This window comes from Podarcis tiliguerta, assembly GCF_965153285.1.
Source record: "Podarcis tiliguerta genome assembly, chromosome: 6".
Taxonomy (NCBI): Eukaryota; Metazoa; Chordata; class Lepidosauria; order Squamata; family Lacertidae; genus Podarcis; species Podarcis tiliguerta.
The window spans coordinates 55,163,415-55,183,822 of record NC_139539.1 but is presented as its reverse complement, the minus strand read 5'-3'; the positions used below and the strand labels follow the sequence as shown (position 1 = coordinate 55,183,822).

General features: G+C 44.0%; 2 protein-coding genes across 5 annotated transcripts in view; one reads left to right on the top strand and one right to left on the bottom strand.

The window, feature by feature from the left end:
* Positions 1–368: 368 nt before the first annotated feature.
* CPT2 (carnitine palmitoyltransferase 2) lies at positions 369–12,834 on the bottom strand (the record flags this gene model as incomplete). 2 transcript variants are annotated; one of them, XM_083448065.1, is made up of 5 exons in its annotated part: positions 369–1,357; positions 2,971–4,275; positions 8,040–8,146; positions 9,989–10,069; positions 12,659–12,834. In XM_083448065.1, the coding sequence occupies 5 exons, from the start codon at positions 12,832–12,834 to the stop codon at positions 1,026–1,028; spliced, it is 2,001 nt and encodes a 666-aa protein (XP_083304191.1). In that variant the 3' UTR covers positions 369–1,025. The 2 variants fall into 2 exon arrangements, with proteins under 2 accessions (XP_083304191.1, XP_083304192.1); XM_083448066.1 differs by lacking the exons at positions 8,040–8,146; positions 9,989–10,069; positions 12,659–12,834 and adding an exon at positions 4,627–5,229 and having other exon boundaries at positions 401–1,357.
* Positions 12,565–20,408, top strand: part of SLC1A7 (solute carrier family 1 member 7) — a 47,334-nt gene continuing 39,490 nt past the window's right edge. Inside the window, exons 1-4 of one of the 3 annotated variants that reach the window (XM_083448101.1) lie at positions 12,565–14,482; positions 14,826–15,024; positions 16,104–16,261; positions 17,578–17,657. In XM_083448101.1, coding sequence (XP_083304227.1) covers positions 16,121–16,261; positions 17,578–17,657 — 221 coding nt within the window. In that variant the 5' untranslated portion in view covers positions 12,565–14,482; positions 14,826–15,024; positions 16,104–16,120. Of the gene's footprint in view, positions 14,483–14,825; positions 15,025–15,649; positions 16,262–17,577; positions 17,658–20,408 lie in introns of those variants that run through there. The other 2 variants (XM_083448102.1, XM_083448100.1) reach the window with 2 other exon arrangements.

Sequence of the window (20,408 nt, the reverse complement as noted above, 5' to 3'; positions counted from 1 at the left end):
TAGTTTAGAAAAAAGGTAAACAACATTATAAGTAAAGGTACCCCTGCCCGTACGGGCCAGTCTTGACAGACTCTAGGGTTGTGCGCCCATCTCACTCAAGAGGCCGGGGCCCAGCGCTGTCCGGAGACACTTCCGGGTCACGTGGCCAGCGTGACATCGCTGCTCTGGCAAGCCAGAGCCACACACGGAAACACCGTTTACCTTCCCGCTAGTAAGCGGTCCCTATTTACCTACTTGCACCTGAGAGTGCTTTCGAACTGCTAGGTTGGCAGGCGCTGGGACCGAACAACAGGAGCGCACCCCGCCGCGGGGATTCAAACCGCCGACCTTTCGATCGGCAAGCCCTAGGCGCTGAGGCTTTTACCCACAGCGCCACCCGCATCCCTAAACAACATTATAGAGGTGTATAAAATTATGCACCGTCTCATAACACTAGAATTTGGGGTCATCTAATGAAGCTGGATATTGGAAGAGTCAGGACAGACAAAAGGAAGTACTTATTCACATAGCACATTTGCTACCTTAAGATGTAGCCATAGCACTCACTTGAATAGCTTTAGAGAGGATTTAGACAAATTCATGAAGCATAAGAGTATCAGTGGCTACTGGTAATGATGGCTGCAGTGCCATCTCCAGTCTTGGAGTCAGGTGGTCTCTGAATACCAACTAGATGCTGAATTGAATGGGCTTTGGTCTGATACATCTGAATGACGATAAGAGCATTAGCTATATATTAACAGCCTGCGTCCTGTAAGTCCACATACATTATTTGTGAGGAACGAAGACTATGCCATGCCTCGTGCAAGCTGGAAACTTTGTTCTGGTACCTGTCAGCAAAGACATGTTCTCACAAAGGAAGAATTATTTTATAATCAGTATTATTAGAATGAGCTGTGCATCAGAATCAAATTCATGATTTTTCCCCTGGAAAGCTGCCCCCCCCCCCCGAGGAATTACAAAGCAATAGGTGCTGTACAGAAATTCTGGGCTGAAGATTCATTTCAGAAGACCAGCCCTGATGTGTCTTACTTGCTACCAAGTTTACCTTCCAAAACACTGAAAATATCCTCTAGTGACTTGTATACACACTGGAGGAATTCTTGCACATTCCTAGCCGGGTAGGCAGAAACATTACATCCAATCCAGTTGTCATGAACTCCATATCCAACACCAAAACCATCAGGCACTACTGGTGCAAATCCACCCATATTCACAGCAGGACTGCTCAGAGTGCTTGTGGAGAGAATGTTATGATTAATCTGGGCATAAGCTCGGTCCTGGAAAAAGTCTGGAAGAGGGATACCTTTGGATTCTGCCAGATGCCGCAAGCCATACAAGTGTCGATCAAATCCCTGACCTGTCAAGACAAAATGCAGTAATGAATGACACTGCCTGTATTTATGGCTTAACTCAGGAGTCAGCAACCTTTTTCAGCCGTTGGCCGGACTATATTGGGGGGTGGGGGTGGGGGATGAACGAATTCCTATGCCCCACAAATAACCCAGAGATGCATTTTAAATAAAAGCACACATTCTGCTCATGTGAAAACACCAGGCAAGCCCCACAAATAACCCAGAGGTGCATTTTAAATAAAAGGACACATTCTACTCATGTAAAAACACACTGATTTCTGGACTGTCCATGGGCTGGATTGAGAAGGCGATTAGACCGCATCTGGCCCATGAGCCTTAGGTTGCCTACCTCTGGCTTAACTCCACTTCCACAAAGTTAATAGACAAGCTGCTCTTGCTAGGTTTAAAAAATAAAAGCGCTGTTGTGCCAAAATATGTGACTTCTTTCTCATTTGTTCAAACAAATACAACTAAACTATCCAAAGTTGCCCTTTTTCTTTGCTGAAAGGCCTTGCAGTAGAGAACTCTTTCCCAACCTGGGTCCCTCCAGATGTTTTGGACTACAACTCCCATCACCCCGAGCATCAGTCATGCTGGCTTGGGGAGCTGATTGGAGTTGTAAGCAAACAACATCTGAAGGGCAGCAGGCTGAGAAGGCTGCAGTAGAAACTCAAGCAAACAAGGGAGTACAGTGGTGCCCCGCAAGACGAATGCCTCGCAAGACGGAAAACCCGCTAGACGAAAGGGTTTTCCGTTTTGGAGGTGCTTCGCAAAACGAATTTGCTATAGGCTTGCTTCGCAAGACGAAAATGCCTTGCGATTCCTAGGGGTTTTTTCCCCTCCCCCCCCCCCTTTTCCCCAAGCCCCTAAGCCGCTTAACAGCTGTTCGCTAAGCCGCTTAACAGCTGATCTAAGCCGCTAATAACCTTTTAGCAGCTAATCCGCTAATCCCTTAAGCCTTTAATAGCCGCTAATAGCCTTTTAGCAGCTAATCCGCTAATCCCTTAAGCCTTTAATAGCCGCTAATAGCGCTAATCCGCTTGCTTCGCAAGACGAAAAAAACCGCAAGACGAAGAGACTCGCGGAACGGATTCTTTTCGTCTTGCGAGGCACCACTGTACCAAAAAAAAATTCAGCCATTTGAAAATCTTCTCCAGAGGACTGGGGGAACCCTTCAGAATAGCCTGGGAAATGGGATGGAGAAATTGGTGGTAATTGCTCCCCAACCTCCTTTACAGAAACAAGTCCTTGTCATGAATAGAAAAGCATCTTTAGATCCAACTCACTACAGTAACACAAGGATAAAATTAAAACGTACCTGGAAAGGCTGTTTTGCATATTGCAAATAAGTATTTTTCAAACATTAATATAATGAAGTCAGATTCTGGATAAGTCTTTTCAAAATGCCATTTAAATGTAGGGAACGTATTTAACTCTGCAAACATGCTAGCTGTGTGAGTGAATGTGATGCAAAGGTCCAGCAAGACACTCTGCGTCAAGGTGAAAATTGCTCTGAACCCATTGTCTACCTTGACTGAAGCCACTGGGGAGAGGGACTGCATCCGATGCTAAAAAACGAACTGAGTGAGGCGGCTTCGCAAGTCACCTTGCCACTTACCCATAGCAGCTTCTTTTGTGAGCTGGTTGTGGAACTTGGAGCATTCCGCAATCATCTGCTGCAGTTCTGCGTTACTGTGCTTGGGCAGATTCCTGACTAAAGCCTCTGAACACTTTTTTGTATGAACTGAGGCAGGACGGATGGTTTCGGTGCGACCGTGCTTGAATGCTGCTGTGCTGCAAGATTCATAGGTGGCAACAGTTTGGCCATATTGCCGTAGAAAAGCCACCTGGAAGGCAAGTTGCGTTATAGCGTCAGGACTCAGCTTCTGCTTCTTTAGGAACTCCTTGCCTCCTTTTTCAAACTGAATGGCCTCCAGAGTCAGTGTTTTCACAGTGGCGTCAAAATTCTGTTTGGCCTTGGTAATTCCTTCTTTCAAGGCATCGTTCAGTTTAAAGCTCAGCTTCTGTACAGCGGCGGCAGAATCAACCGCAGCAGGCTGAGACGGAGGAGCAATCGCAGGCGACTGGGTGCTGTCTTTAAACACTTCGTTTTGGAATCTGAGTACAGCTACACCATCTCCCCAGGCGTGCTCAAAGTGAACTGCTGCGGTGCCGTCTTTCGCTAAAATAAGGTTGAAGGATTTGTCATACCACCTGTTGACTCCATCACCGTGAAGCATGGTATGGGACAAGTGGTTGAGATCTTTAATTGGAAAGTCATCAAGGCACAGGCAGAAGATTGCGGAATCCACCTTTGTTAAAGCTTCCTTATTGCCATTCTCAAGTAGCTCTTGTCTCAGCCGTGCCCATGTATCCCTGTTTTCGCTAGTCAAGCAAGCAAGAGGGAACGCTGGAACGGGGCTGCTGTCGGAAATGATGTATTTTAGGTGTGCTTGAATTTCTGAAGGCGCCACTATGTTCCCATCTCTATCTAGAACATCAAACACATAGAAGTTTCCATTTCTAAGCACTAATAAGTGCCGCTTACTTTCGTCCGTAAACAGCTCATCCTTGCTGAGCTTAGGCAGCCGTGTGGAATTAAAAAGCCTGAAGTACTGGGACATGTCTAGTGGGTAGGCATTCAACATATAGGCACCAAACCACGAGAGAGAGGAAGGCACAAACCGAATGAACCTTTTGAAAGCTTGTGTGTCGCTTTTGGATGGGTTGAGATGAAAAACCTCTGGCTCTAAAAAGCCAGCCCTGAGGGTCTTCAAGAAACGCAGAGCAGAAACAGTCATGTTAGTCGCTCTCACAAGCTGGTCGTTATATTCAGCTTTGGGGTCAGGGTTGAAAGCCATAAAAGGATTGAAGTTCAAAACCACCGATTCACGTGCCCGTAAGTACATGTCAAACCAGGGACCTAAAATCGAGAGGCGGACAGAACAGATCAACACAAAAGACCATAAGACAAACAAGGCTCATAAACATGAAATGTGGGCAAATGTTTATGAGAGGGACCTTCTTTTTTTTAATTTGTGGGCCAGGAGGTATGGTAAACACGCTAGGTTTCTAAGCTCCTGCAATCCAAAATATAACACCCTCTGATTTCTTCTTTGTGGAATTAACATGCATAATTTATGTTTATTGCTTGAGGGCTACAATTTTGCATCTACGATCCATTCACAATTTGCTCTCCTCTTTGACATACCATTGTGTTGTGTCGTCTTGGGAGAGGGGAGGGGGGAGAGAGAGAGAACATTTACTTGTTTACCTGCCTATCCACTTCTGCTCTTTCCTCACCATCTTCCTTTACCTTTTCTGTTCTTTCCTCTTCCTCTTTTCTGCAACAAGTCTCAGTTCCTCAGCCACGGTTTCATGTCTAATCCCTGTCTTCATTCTAGCCACTAAAGTAACTGAATTTTACACTTGGCTTAAAACCTGTGGTCTTTCTTCACAAATACAGGGGCTGCAAAGTAAATTTTAGTGGGAGATGAAAGGCAACACTCAACACAGTTCAAGCAGTAACATAAATGCATTAGAATAATTTTCAAGCTGATGCCTTGAAAATTCTTCAGTTTTATAGCTTAGTAACGTTCAAAGTTTACAGCAGGATGGTTTTTAAATAGCAATACAACAAAAAGCCTAGGGAAATGTAAAATTGAACATTCCCTTTAGTGTTTAGCATGCCCTCTTTCAGTCATAAAGCATTCCAGAGAAAGCCCAAGCCAAATTTAAATCTTAGGTAAGGATGTGACCCCGTCCTGTGAAATGCTCTGCCAACAGAGATGCAGAAGCCACCTTCTGTTTCAACTGTTAAACGCCTGATGAAAATTTTCCCTTGTTGCCAGGCTTATCCAGGCATATTTCCATAATCGTTAGTGGGTGGTCTTCAATTTTAAATTTTCATGTGTTTATATATGTGTGTGTGTTATCAGTCATTTCATTTTTTAAAAAAATAATACGGCAGGCATATGCATACATACATACACACACACACAATTACTTCAATAAGTACTTAAGAAAATCATCCACAGGTATTGACAAAACCAATAAGCTGCATGTTTTATATACAAGCAACCATGGTATGACAGAAGAGTGGCAATGATGGGGGGCAATGGCACATATTGCACATATTTAGCCCACCAATTCCAGTCCTCAGGGGATTGGGCAACACTTACACCTTCACTGCAAAATAGTTCAGCTCTATGTTTTGTGGTGATGGCTTGAATTGTTTGCAGCCATTAGGCTTGAATGATTTGCTCTTTCATCTGCAAATGCCCACTTATCCCTGTATCAACATCAACTAGGTCACTGCCTGTTTGCTAGGAAGGGAGACTCTTACCTTTCATTTTCCTATTCATCACACACACATAAAAAATAGATGAATGTCTTAGAATCATAGAACTGTCGAGTTGGAAGGGACCCCACGGGTCCTCTAGTTCAACTCCCTGCAATGCAGGAATAGTCAGGCACTACTTCATTTTGAAGATCAAATGAATAAAAAAGAGAACAGGATTTTTTCCTCTTTCACATGACAACTGCAACAGCAGAACTAACGTGCCAATTCCCCCTGGTCCCCATATTTGAATGTCAGCCATATTTCAGTGTAGAACCTTTTCAACTCCCGCCCGGGGAACCAATGTCCCCACTGTGGAAGGATGTGTGGGTCCAGAATTGGCCTCCGCAGTCACTTATGGACTCATTGTTAAAACCATGTTTATGGAAGACAATCTTACTCGGCTATGAGTGATCACCAAGAAAAAGAAGAACCTTTAAATCCATGGCTATGGCATGGATATCACCCTTTATTCTTCATTTATAATGGAAGGTTTTAAATTTGGCTCACCTTCAGCATCATTTTACCTTCTTGAGTATCAAAAAAGGGGGAAAAGTATTGCAGTTCACACTCACTAATTTCACTTTCATTTATGTGCAGTGCAGAGTATCTTGGGTGTCAGAAATTGCTACCACTCAGTAGTCAGTGAGCTAATTTGATGAGGAATTACAATAGTGGAGAATATGGTGGAATTTACAGATACCAGGTTTGCTCTGTACATAAACACTTCTGCTCTCCACTAATATCCTTATAAGCTACAACAACACGCCTTTGGGGACTAAATTAATAAAAATCACTAACCTAAACATTATAGACATTCTCTTGCTTTCTTTCCTCTGTCTCTGTCTCTCTCTCTCAATCACTTTTGTCCTATTAAATTTGCTGTCTCCTTTTCTTTATTCTCTGGTCTTGCTGTCTGCATCTTTCATCTTTCTTGTTCTTTGATAAAAGAAATGCTGTTCTCTCTCTGTCATCCTGCCTGCCTTCTCAAAGGCAAGCCATTTTATAGTATTGCCTAAGCTGGATTCTCCAAAGGTGGTACTTGCTTTGACATCCTGAAATAGATTTACATGTGGTTTGAGTCACTCATTGGATCACTGCAGCAACTATTTCCCTTCATTGTGCTTTCTGTTTAAGAATTACACAGGGGGCATTCAACTAATTTATCCCATCCACCCAAACTGCACCCTCACCAAATCTGCTCCAGAGGTTCGGGGAACCCCTAGAACAAATTTAAGGGGCACAAAGGGGAAGACTGTTCCATTGCACAAGCAGAGATCCTTGCACCGATGGAACATTCACTTAGTACTACACTGGATACAACTTAGGATATTTTATGGTAGTGGTAAGCTTTCCTTCCCATTTCCTTCATCGCCACTTTCCAAGGCAAGAGATGAGATACAAGAGGTTGTCTTATACCAAGTTAGACCACTGACCCATCTAGTTCACTACTGTCTGTTCCTATTAGCAGCATCTCTCCAACGTCACAGGCAGAGGTGGTGCCTATGTGCTACCTGAAATGCTTTAACTAGAGATGCCAGGGATTAAACCTGAGGCCCTCGGCATGCACAGTGACCTAGCAGTTAGCCATGACCTCAAGTTCCAACGCTGGAGCCATCAACACAGCTCCAGGAATCTGCCTATGCAACCACTTCTCCCTCTCTCTGCATAAAATGACCTTTCAGTCCAAGACATCATATTCTTATGGTATTAGAAGTCCATATTAGACTTTGTAAACCAAGAAGCAAGACACTGCAGAATGAAGTTTTCAGAACCATAAGTGCCTAACGTAATGAATGGTGCTGTGCTCAAGGGACCATGCACCTTTTATGTTGTTGATGCTTTGATTCTGGTTGTCTGTACTTTAAAGAATATGTCTGGGTCAACATTACTTGCCAAGTGAAGATGTTTCCATGACATCTTGCTATTTCAGGGAAAAAGATAAGTCAGTTGTTTTGGAGTACTGATTGTAACATTGTCAAGAGCATTTCAGATCTGAGAGTATCCAGCTTCATTAACCTGAAACTAAGGTTAATGATAACTAAGGTTAATGATAAACATGCCTGTTTATCACTTAGCTGACTCAAGCATCGGGGTGACTTGCAGGTGTGAATGAACTTCCATACTTACTACCTTCAACACAAAGCTTTTTAATGACATCAATTTAGACATGCCACAGAGAATCAAATGTTGAGCATTCAAAAGATGCATGCAAGGAAGCAAGCTGCAGCAAGAGTTAATGATCAGAGTGCGCCCTCTAACATGCCAGATTCTAGTCTGTTCTCAAGCAAGCAGTTTGAGGAACAGATACCAGGAACACAAAGCAGGTTTCACAATTACTTCCTTACCTGAAATATAACTAGTGTGCTTATTTTGCTTGTCTTGTGCAACCAACTGCTCATGTAATTCTCTACCAATTCCATCCCTAAAATTGACAGCGAGTTGTTCAGTTTTCCTTTAAAAAGAGAGAGTGAGAGAGAGAGAAATTAAGTAAAATTGTGATGCCTTTCTGAGAGTCAAGAAGAAAACATCCCATGTGGCTGGACTGGTATGACTCCTCCCTTCCCCACCCTTGATGTTGCAAATGCTCCTGGCTAAGAATGAGAAAAGGCTGTTGTTCATTCAAAGGTTGAAGTTGATCCATTCTGGATCTACACTGGAAGAAGGTTCTGTAATCACTATGCTGAATGTGTAAGGATACAAGAACTAGTTTGGACTGGTGCACTGTGCTACTATGTTATCATAGATACCTGTCAGCTCAGGCAACCTGGTGTGATATAAGTAAACTGAAGTCTAGAGTTTGAAGACTTGCATTTCAGAAATGGTTAATATTTCATGGAGGGTTTGATGTTCTAGGCTCACACCTGCCACTCAGGGAACAGCCAGGCAATCTTGGGAGAATACAGAATTTTTTTAAAAAAAAACACTTCAGTCCAGTTTTCAGCCCAGATTCAGGGCAGAAACAGCCTTGGTTTTCCTGCTGGGTGGTGTATGCTGGGAACTGGACGAGAGGAGTGGATTCTATTTATCCTCTTAAATCTCTCTGTTGCATTCGCTACTATCAGTCATGGTATCCTTCTGGGCCATCTTGCTGGGATGGCACGGGGGGCACACTATTGTGTTGGTGCCAGTCCCTCATGGAGGATCAGTCCCAGAAAGTTGTGTCCCTTGGCATCAAGGTTCTATTCTGTCCCCCATGCTGGTTTACACCTATATGAAAGTGCTGGGAGAACTCACCCAGAGGTTTGGACTGCAGTGTCACCAATATGTGGATGACAGCTAGTTCTACCTCTCTCTTTCAGCTGTTAATCCCAAGGAGTCTGTGAAACCTTAATAGGAACCTGGAAACAGTTTAAACTGGATGAGGGCAATTAGCTAAAACTGTATCTAAGAAGACACCTGTGCTCTGGGTGGGGAAGCCGAATTATCTGGCTAAAGAGACAGGATCAAACTCTCCTGAATGACTACATTTGTTGTTTGGCAGTTCTCCTTGATTGGCACTGTCTGTGGAAGCACAGGTTACATCTGTGATTAGGAGCGCCTATTTCCTACTGAGGCTATTGCCTTACCTAGAGAGATCAGACCTTGCCTCAGTAATCTACACACTATTCACATCTAGGACAGACAACTGTGGGCAGACTGCTGCCTTTAAGTTGAGAAACTTCAACTGGTGCAGAATGCTGCTGCTTGGTTGCTAGATGGTGCACAGAAATCACAGAATGCAACTCCTATTCTGTACCAGTCGTACTGGTTGCAGGTTGTGTTTCTGAATCCAATTCAAAGTGTTGATTCTGACCTTTAAAGCCACCAGCGGCTTGAGCCCATGTCCTCTAAAAGACCAGGAACACAATACAGGTCTCCTAAAATACAGTCATACCATGGAAGTCAAACAGAATCCATTCCAGAAGTCCGTTCGACTTCCAAAACTTTTGGAAACCAAGGCACGGCTTCTGATTGGCTGCAGGAAGTTCCTGCAGCCAATCAGAAGCTGCGTCAGACGTTCGGGTTCCAAAGAACATTCACAAACCGGAACACTCACTTCTGGGTTTGCGGCATTTGGGAGCCAAAACGTTTGACTTGTAAGGCGTTTGGAATCCAAGGTACGACTGTATTAAGATTTGCCTCAGAAGCTCTGCTCATATGCCCACCTGCCAGGCTGATGCTACTGGTGGGCCTGAGAGACAAGGTCCTTTCCGTGGTGGCCCCCAAATTGTATAACTCCCTACAGAGGTGCATAATCCTTCAACATTGCTACTGTTGATATATATACTGTCTTTGGTTTCTTCTTTTTTCTTACCTGAATTGGGCATCATCTAAAAGAGGCTTTTGAGCATTTAGGTATCTTTTGATTGTGTCTTCAAGTTTTGGAATAGGCAAACTAATAAGGCAGGAGAAGAGAAGCAAAACAATATAAGGCCACACCATGTTAAACATTCCAAAGGAAAAGGCAAGAATAATACTGTTCTGTGTAATAAATAGTTTTCCCTAGCAATTTATTATAAGTCAAATGCAGGTATGAAAGGACTGCAGTCTAAAATAATCCCTTACTAACTACACATTAACCTTTTGTACACTGACCCCATTTCTCCTTAGACCAGGCTTTGCCTGGTACCTTCCAGACATTTTGGATGAAAGCTCCCATAGCTATCATTGAAATCCCAATTAGCTGCTCTGAAGTTAGAAGAGTAAATAAAGAATGTTCTGAAAGTAACAGAGAATGTTCATTACCTTGTATTAAGGTTTATGGTACAATATACAGTATCCTAGTATATACAAATAGCAAACTTGTTTTTCAAGTGCCAATATTCACATAGGCAAACCAATAACATACCTTCACCAGAGCCTTGGGGAAACCCAAGGACTGCTAAAGTCCCCTCCCCCGAAAAAAACATTTAGCAGGAAAAACCTAAATGGGAGGGGGAATAAAAAATAACAGCTCAAAAGAAATGTGCATGCACACGAAAGCTTATACCAGAACAAACTTGGTCTATAAGGTGCTACTGGACAATTTTTTGTTTTTTTATTTTTATTTTGACTGCATCAGACCAACACAGCTACCTACCTGAATCTACAGCTCAAAAAACAGCCACAAAAACTGACCATTCTCAGTGGGCACAGAATGCTGACAGGGAGGAGATGGAATGGACTATCCTGGAAAAGCTGAACTCTGAACAGGAGCACTGCAATATTTTGCTGCAGGTTCTACTTCTATGTTAATATTTAAGGGGCACCAGATCTCCAGATCTTTTACCAATTTTTGTAACTTGGAAGTTTACCTGCTTATAAGGAACTGCTATAAGTCAAATATACTTCTAAAACATATTAGTCATAATCCAAAGAAATGTAGATTCCACTGAATTTCTCTAGTACTTAGGCACACTAAGAATATAACTATTATCTTTACAGTATGATCCTAAATATGTTTATTTAGAAGTATATCACAGCAAACAATACACAAAGCAAACAAGCTGAAACAGTTTCATTTTCTCCAAACTTTTCCATATGTTTTCGCCTGGTACTCATAAAGTAGGCAAAAAAGCATGAGGGAACTAATATATTAGTGTAAATTTAAATATAGATGGCAATCATGAAAATCACGCCCTGCTTTTAGCACTGACCTTTCACCTACATACTGTACCTTTATCTCAGCCTAAATGAAGGCAGAAGGCTTTTCATTACCAGCAGCTGTATTACATATATGCTTCTCCTCTTTCTCTCTGGCAATGGAACTGTGCCCTCTTCCAAAACTAATTTGCTTTTGAAAGGGGTAGGAACTAACATAAGGAAACATTCTCCAGATCACATTAACATAGCAAATCCTTTTGCTGCTGTACTCACTGAAACATTGTACCACTTCTATCCATGCAATGTAATTTTGTGAGTCAATCCATGGGATCTTATCTATGTCAAGTTAATGAATGTAACCCAGGGGTGATAGTGCTTCCTGACTGATTGAACACTGAGTAAAAGGGCACAATCTTGTTTAGGTGCAGGGGGAGAGACACCTGGAGTTTTCAGACAAAGAGGAAGCCCTCCAGTGGGTGGCTGTCTGAGTTATTAAAAAAACCTGTGGGATACCTGTGCCCTCCAGATGCTAGTGGACTCCAACTCCCATCAGCCTCAGAAAGCATGGTCAGTTAGCAGGGATGATAAGAGTCCAACATCCAGTAGGTAATGTCCCCCTTCCCCTCGCTGATCTGCTTGTGACATCCTCTCAGAGGGTAGGCAAACTGTATTCCTTGGGCTACAGCTGAAAGGTCCAGATGTGAAAACACACCTGTACCTTTTAAGACTCGCATTGAAGGGAGATTGTCAAAAATGCAGCGTTTCCATCTCCCACTTCACCGTGATGGAGAACTGGGATCCTACAGCATTCTGTTTTTTACCTAATGGGGTTCTTAATAAAGGTCTCTTGTGTCCTGGATTTGGCAACATCTAATTAGAAATGCTTCAACGCCCAGCTTAATTACAACGTGCCTTGCCTCCAGTCTCCCTGTAAAGCCCTGCATGTATTGATTTATTATATTTATATCTTTCCTCCAAGGAGCTCAAGGCGGTGCACATGGTTGTTGTTCTCCTCCTCCTCTCCATTTTATTTTCACAACAACCCTGCGAGGGAGGGAGGTTAGACTGAGAGTGACTAGCTCAAGGTCACCCACCGAGCTTAGTGGCCGAGGGTTGCGGTGGTGGGCGATCATTTGAACTCTGGCCTCTCCCAGGCTCCAGTCTAGCCCGACACTAGCCACTCTGCCCCCTGCACATGCTCCAGAGACCCGCGCTCCGCTTCCCATCTTCGCACGGCTGAGCACCGAAAAGCACCGCCCTGCTCAGAAGGAAGGAGGCGGAGCCAGAGCCAAACTTGCTCTAGAAGGCGCCCTTGCCAAGAAACCTGGCCGGCAGCGGGGGCGCCTCAGGCCAAGCCCATTCCTCTCCTCCTCCTCCTCCTGCCGCGGAAGCGCCACCTTACCGGGGAAGGCTCTTCTGATAATGCATGGTGGGCACGAGGCTGCGGTGCAAATACTGGGAGACGGAGCCGTCCTGGCTGTAGTTTCTCCGCGGCCCGGCCAGGGCAGGCGGGAGCAGGGCGGCAGACGCCCCGCAGAAGCGCGGCCAAGGAGAGAAGAGCAGCGCCGCCGTCGCCATGCTGAGCTCGTCACTTTCCCGGTGCGGCCGCCGCCAGCTCCTCCTCCTCCCTCCGCGCCGCAGCCAACTCCTGCGCCGCCCCTGGGAGGAGTCAGCTCGGGCCTCCCTGGGAGGAGGAAGCAGGAGCGCGGCAGCTGTAGGCCACAGCCTCGGAGAAGGAAAGGGCTAGGGATAGCTTGGTGGTCCGGGACACTCAGCCTACCCAGCGTCATGGCAAACGCGAGACCCTTTTTCCTGCATTCAGCTTCCCAGTTCCTGAAACTGCAGAGGCTTTGGGCGCTTGGTGCTGCCGAGAAGGGACGGGGAGCAGCTCTCAGCAGTGGCCTCCCTCCCGCGAGGGGACGCCGCTGCTTATTCAGCTGGGAGGCGACCACCAGGGTCTGCCTTCTGGCTTCTCAGCGCTGCGCCCTGCCCGGGGCTTGCTCTGCTCCTCAGGCGCGCTTCACTCAGCGGGGCAGGGAAGAAGCTGCTGAGCAGGTTTCCGCGCCCTCCGCGGGCAAGGGCTGCTGCTGGCAACTTGCTTCCTAGTTTCCAGAGTTTTCAGGCTGGCTTCCGGGGAGCACCGTTTTCGCTGGCTGCTCCTGCTAAAAAGAAAAGCTCGACGGCAGCCACAGAGTTCCGAGGAGCGCTCCGCAAGCGGCGACCCCTTCGTCATCCGGCTACATCCACAGACGTCCGTCAAGGCGCCCACCGAGCCTTTGCAATGCTTGGCAGCGACATCCCCCTTTCTGATCCGTGGTGGTCGCTAGTCCTGGGGTTTCCTCTTCCCTCCCTTGGCCTGATGCAGCAGGCTGTTCTTATGTGCTTAGCTGTAGGCTCTCCCCACCATTTGGAAACCTACGTGATGCACAAGCATCTTACCTGCTGGAAAACATTGATCTCGTGTGACATGTTTAAATATGTGCAGAGGGTCCTTTGCGCCCTTGATAAGGGGCTGTATCAGCACACACATCCCAGGGGGGGAAAAACACTTTGTTACAATAACCACAACCACATTAAAAATTGTCATTTTACGCAACCAAACTACTTGGAGCATCTGACGTGAGGGTGAGGCGACAAGGAAGGGGGGGGAATGCATGTTTTTGTGCCATGGTGCAAGAAGGACGGGAAGCTTCTCCCATGTTTAATCATCCTTCAGTAGCGGCAGTGCATCAACATGTGCATATACATCATATACTCCATAGTGATTTTTGGGACTCCCAGGGCCTGCACCCCCGGCAAGGGGCCCTGCAAGTAGGAGTGGAACCACATCAACCAACTCGCATCCTACTGAGTCACATCCCAGGAGGATACCATGACTGATGGTATCAAAAGCCACTGAGAATTCAAAGAGAACCAAAAGAGTAACATTCCCCTGTCCCTCTCGCAATAACTATCCATCGGTCAGGGTGAGCAAGGCTGCTTCAGTCCCAAACACCAGCCTGAACCCAGATTGGCAAAGGTGCAGAAGTTGCTGGACTACAGTTACCATAATCCCTGACTATTGGCCATGCTGCTGAGGCTGCCAGGAGATGTAGTCCAACAACATCTAGCTTGGGAAAGGCTGGTCTAGGCAATTGCTTCCCCCAAGAACGTCTGGAACAGTGTCATCACATTCCTCTTGAGCCCCCTGCCAAAAGGGGGATATTAGCAACTGGCTGGTACAGTGGTCACAGACGCGGGTGGCGCTGTGGGTTAAACCACAGAGCCTAGGACTTGCTGATCAGAAGGCTGGTGGTTCGAATCCTGTGACGGGGTGAGCTCCCATTGCTCGGTCCCTGCTCCTGCCAACCTAGCAGTTCAAAAGCACATCAAAGTGCAAGCAGATAAATCGGTACCGCTCTGGTGGGAAGGTAAACGGTGTTTCATGCACTGCTTTGGTTTGCCAGAAGCGGCTTAGTCATGCTGGCCACATGACCCGGAAGCTGTACGCCGGCTCCCTCGGCCAATAAAGCGAGATGAGCGCTGCAACCCCAGAGTCGGTCATGACTGGACGCTTTACCTTTACCTAGTACCTTGGGTTAAGACTTAATTCGTTCTGGAGGTCCGTTCTTAACCTGAAACTGTTCTTAACTTGAGGTACCACTTTAGCTAATGGGGCCTCTTGCTGCCGTCGTGCCATTTCTGTTCTCATCCTGAAGCAAAGTTCTTAACCCGAAGTACTATTTCCGGGTTAGCGGAGTCTGTAACCTGAAGCGTCTGTAACCCGAGGTAGCACTGTAGTTACATAAATTGAGATCCGATGTGCCCTTATGGAGTGGTCGCACCACCACTGCCTTCAGGATGCAATGAGGCATTCACCAGATATTGAATCTGCTTGGTCAGGACCAGACAGTGTGCTTGTTAAGAACTGTATTAAACAGCATCCAATTCAGCACAGAGATGAGGGATTTTTCCCCGCAGGTATCTTGAGTGTTCCAATATCCTGTTGATCAAGGCTGATGATAAAAAAACAAAAACCCTCACCACTGGAATAATTCTGCTGGATGGATACCAATGGGGGAGGAGGGAAATACTTTTTACAAGAGAGGCTCCCTAAATGCCATAGTAATCATTGTCTAAATAAGTGAGACAAACCCTTTGAAAAATGTGAGCCGAGCCATATTTCTGGCTGATAAGCTTCATAAATAAAATTCTTCTCTTGCTTTAAGTGAAGATGGTTTTTGAGCTAATGTTATTGTTCTCCCAAACTAACCACAAATGCCAGTTTTTGTCAGTAGCCTCTATATGCATTTTTACTGGTTAGGATATGTCTTAAATCATGCACTTACAGGTGCACTTGCCCTTTTCATCCTGATACTAATAGTGAAAAGCAAACCTGATTAAAGAAATCCAGTCTGTTCCCCTAGTCTGTCCTATTGTGATAATCCAGAATTACTCACCCAGCGCTTGAATTGCTGCATACCCTTTTCTGTTCCTTTTATAGCTAACGTTGAAACTGAGCTTATAAGGGCTGAATAACGAATTGTGCTTGCTTTTCATATAGGGTGTTGCTTTGCTTAGAGATCACTCTTGTTTCAAAAGTACTACTCTACTCTGTTCTAATTTTCCAGAGTCGGTAATCTTCTTCCAGGTTCTTATTGATGTAGTCACTAATAGGATTGTTGGTATTAATTTGGAAATAATGCCAGCTACATGCTTGGTGGCTATTGGCAGAAGAGGTGACATTGCAGGTCAGCTAAGCAGCACTAGAAACGCTTTGATCTAATCTATACCAAGCCAGAGCTGGCTATTCTAACAAGAGAGGCTGGTGAGGTCTCTTTCTCTATGGGATGCTGATTCTCTTCCAGAGAGCACTGAGGACAGCATGGCAGTGGCTTTGGATGCAATGCTGGCTCGGGTCAAGGATGTTTGTAAAAGAAATGGTTTGCTCATTCTCTCCGTGTTATCCGTCATAGTGGGATGTCTCCTTGGGTTCTTCCTCAGGACCAGACGCCTCTCTCAGCAGGTCAGTGACATAAGCAGGTGTTGCAGTGGTGTATTTTTAAAAAGGTCTTTGTTACATAACGAAATAGGAAATAAAACAGTGTGTCACAGTGCAGAACATGATAATCTGTGAAGCAAGTTGTCTGGTTCTAGTGTTACTCTTTGTAGGAAAGAACGTGAATTGCTCATTTTAGAGTTTTAAATATGTTGGCTATATAGACTATAAAGCTACAGGTATCACAAGGATCTCACAACTAACACCAACATGAGCATAAAATGTTAGATTCTGGAAGAGAAGAAACTGCAGGAGAAATGATTCCTAACATCTTTAAGGTGCATTTCTGGTACGCTTGGGTGTCTTAATTTTTAATGAAAACTAAGTTCTTTTGTCTTGGTGGCAGCAGGTTTACAGTATGTAAAAAGGTTATGCCTCCAGCTAGCCATTTACCTCAGAGCAGTCCCTACAATTTCAATAAGGTTTTAGGGAAAATGCTTCAAGGTCAGTGGTTTGGTTTGTAGCCAAAATACTATTCTGGAATCAGGGCACAAAATTCAATTATTTGAAAAATACATTCCAGCTGTTCGAGCAATCTGATGAATTCATCTGTTTAACAGTATGGATTTGCCCATTCAGAATAAACTGGAAACATTGAACAAGCCAGAGAGAAATAGGCTGTTTAATTATTATTTTTTGCATATAATAGGAATGCTGTGTTGCTGTTTTGAATGTATTATATATCTAGACATAAATTATTTGTTACTGGTAACTGAAAACTGAAGTTCATTCCAAGGGGTGTCATTCATACAGAGTAAACATTAAGCCGAAAGAAAATCATGTGTAGTGTTTGATGCCAGAAGTATACCCTTATTTATAGCTTGTTTTGCACTTCATTTTCAGGATTAAGTTTGATTAATGTAAACTGTCCTTCAGGTCATTGCGATATTAGTAGAGATATGGACAGATGTCTTTGATTGGCAGAAGCTTTAGTGTTATTTCTCCTAACAGCGCTTAAGACCAAATTCGTTTCTGTATTCAGATTGTCTGTCATACTAGACACATGGTGTTCCTCTGATAGCTTTTGAAAACCTTTTCAAGTTAGTACAGTAAAGACTGGGTTCATTATTTTGAATTATCTAACTGTGAGAGAAAATTTGTTATTTCCCCCCAAGCCATAGTGCTATCTCCTATTGATTTTCATGTCTCTCCATCATTTGAAATGATATGTGATGAAATGAGATGAAAGTAGCAGTAAAGAGTTCAGCACATTTTAACTGTGGTTCAACAAAGAGATACACGTGTATATCTTCAAATAACTGATTCACCTCCTTATTTTATAGGAAATAAGCTATTTCCAGTTTCCTGGGGAGTTACTGATGAGAATGCTGAAAATGTTGATTCTACCACTGGTTGTTTCAAGGTAAGCTAGTGGATAGCGAGCTGTAGCATGATTTACCCAACTTTGTTCCTTTGATTAAAGAAACAAAATTAACTTTCAAGTTGCTTGTCTCTTAAAGGCACATGCATATTTCTGATCAATTGATTTAGCAAGAAGTTATGGTCTTAGCTGAAAATGTCACAGGATTACCAAGCAGGGTATGATAATACTGTATAAACATGTAGAAAATATAGTTGCAATTCACAGCTAAATCAGATTACTTGTAACTCAAGGCAAACATGTGTTTTGAGATGTTGGGGGGGAGGGGAGCAGTAATGAGAAAGAGGAGTGGTTTGGGTCGAGTAAAAGTCAGGGTCTCCTTTCTCGCTACCACTTCTTCCCACTCCTAAGACTGTTTTATATTAGGTGGGGTCTCTAATATAAATGCATTTGCACATAAAATGTAGTTAGTGCTTCATTGCCTGTGCTTCCAGTGCATTATAGTTAACACCTTCCTATCTGCGTTTTGGATACAATGCATACCTAGCAAGCTAAATCAAGTATGTCAACTAACACAAACTGTTATATAGAAAATGTAATTTGCTGTTGTTTTAAATAATCCCTTGTTTAGGTAATAACGCTGAGAGGAAAACACGTTATATAATGTTTGCCACTATGTATTACAAGGCCAACAACATTGTTCCAGCTCCCATCTGTTGCTGTATAACATAGATATAATATAACCATAATATATCACTTTTATGGTGTCCTAGTAGTTGACAAAGATTGATTGCTTTATGGTGCGTGGCTTGTATTTAAGGATATACTGTACTGATAAATATCGGGTGTACTTGACTTCAAATAAGTCATAACAAATTCTGTACATAACAATGCAAATGCGACAAACTTTGCCCTTCCACACAAATTAATTATTAAGGTGGATATTGTAACTGTACAATATACCACACCTATTCTATGATGCTTCCTGCATAGGTAATCATTCTTCTCCAGAATACTAACATAAAAAAATGTAGGCCTTGTACAGAATGTTTTAGTGCTTTTCATGGAATCATAGAACTGTCAAGTTAGAAGGGACTACATCTAGTCCAGCCTTTCTCAACCTGTGAGTCCGCAGATGTTGCTGAACTACAACTCCCATCACCCCTAGCTAGCAAGGCCAGAGCTCAGGGATGATGGGAGTTGTAGTCCAACAACATCTGGGAACCCACAGGTTGAGAACCGCTGATTCTAGTCCAACCCCCCTGCAATGCAGAAACACCAGCTAGATCATATATGACAGATGGCCATCCAAACTCTTCTTTAAAACCTCCAGGGAAAGAGAGTCCGCCACCTCTCATGGCTCCAAACTTTGGGTCCAAAGTTCTTAAGTTTTGAACACTCTGCCACTGGCTGACCTTTGACTCCTACTACTGCCTGTTAGTACTGCAGACACCATCATATTGGAGTTTCAAAATTTCATTGTTCTATGCCTGCCTGTGCACCTACTGAAAACTACCACTGCATATCAAGAAATATGATAGTGGTTTCATACTTGTGCAGCACACACTCAGCAGAAGATTTGAACCACAGATGTCAGCAACAATAACAGATACACAGCATGCTTCCATGCGTGGGCGTAGCCAAGGGGGGGACAGGGAGGGGCAGCTGCCACCTAAATCAATAAAAATCAATAACAATATATAGCAAACTGAGGTTCTGCCTTCTTGGTGGTGGAGCCCGCCCTGTGGAACGCCCCTCCCATCAGATGTTTATTATTATTATCTCTAACAAAAATCCTGGCTATGCCCATGATACTCCATCTGATGATTGGCACTCCAAGGCTTTTCTGCCCCTCACCTTAGCTGGAGGGGATGTCACCTAAGCTCTGATAGTGTCTCATTCAGAATATTCAAGAGAGATCCTCAACTAACAGGAGACCATTCGCTATCATTAATTTTCATTGATGAAATGTAAACTGTCCATACTAGGACATGACAACTTCTCACGCTTCAAAGAGCATTTCTGTAAAGTATCTAACAATTCCTTGCAGTTATAATGTCACTTGGCCAAGTTTAGAATTTTGTCCATCTCCCCTGAGATGGAGACTTCTAACAGATTAGTCAGCATCACCCAGACAATAGTCTGCCATGTGCTCAAACCTCATGGGAGCAAGATGCCCTGTGCCGAAGGTGAGTGCAGGACAAGGACAGCATCCAGTCAAACACAGCCTGATGGCTAGAATGAGTTTCATCGTAGCGAGCATCTGATTAGCACTGGTGTCTTCAGAATGGGTTTTTTTAAACAGGTTTCTTGAACTAATAGCAGTTCCATTCATAACATTTATCAAATAGGCATACATTGAAAACTTATATGCAATTGGCAACATTTACAATTTGGTAATTTAATAGCCTATTTTCAGGGCAACAGCTCAGTGGTTGGACATCTGCTCTGCATGCAGAAGGTCCCTGGTTCAGTCATCAGCATCTGCAGGCAGAGCTGGGAATGCCCCCGTCTGAAACTCTGGAGAACAGCTGCTAGATGCAGGACTGCGTCTAGCAATGGTCTGATTCAATGAAAGACAGCTTCCCATGTCCCTAAAAGAAAACTGATTAAACAGGACAACTGCATTTTGATGTAGTAGTTTTGAAGAAAATGACTGAAGCCCTGGGCATATTTATGGGGGACTGGGTTCCACTGTAATAAATGGGATTTACTTGCAAAAAAGCCTGCACAGTGTACCGTACCTCTGAAATATGTATGAATCTTCTACGCAGTCCTGCAATAATACTTATG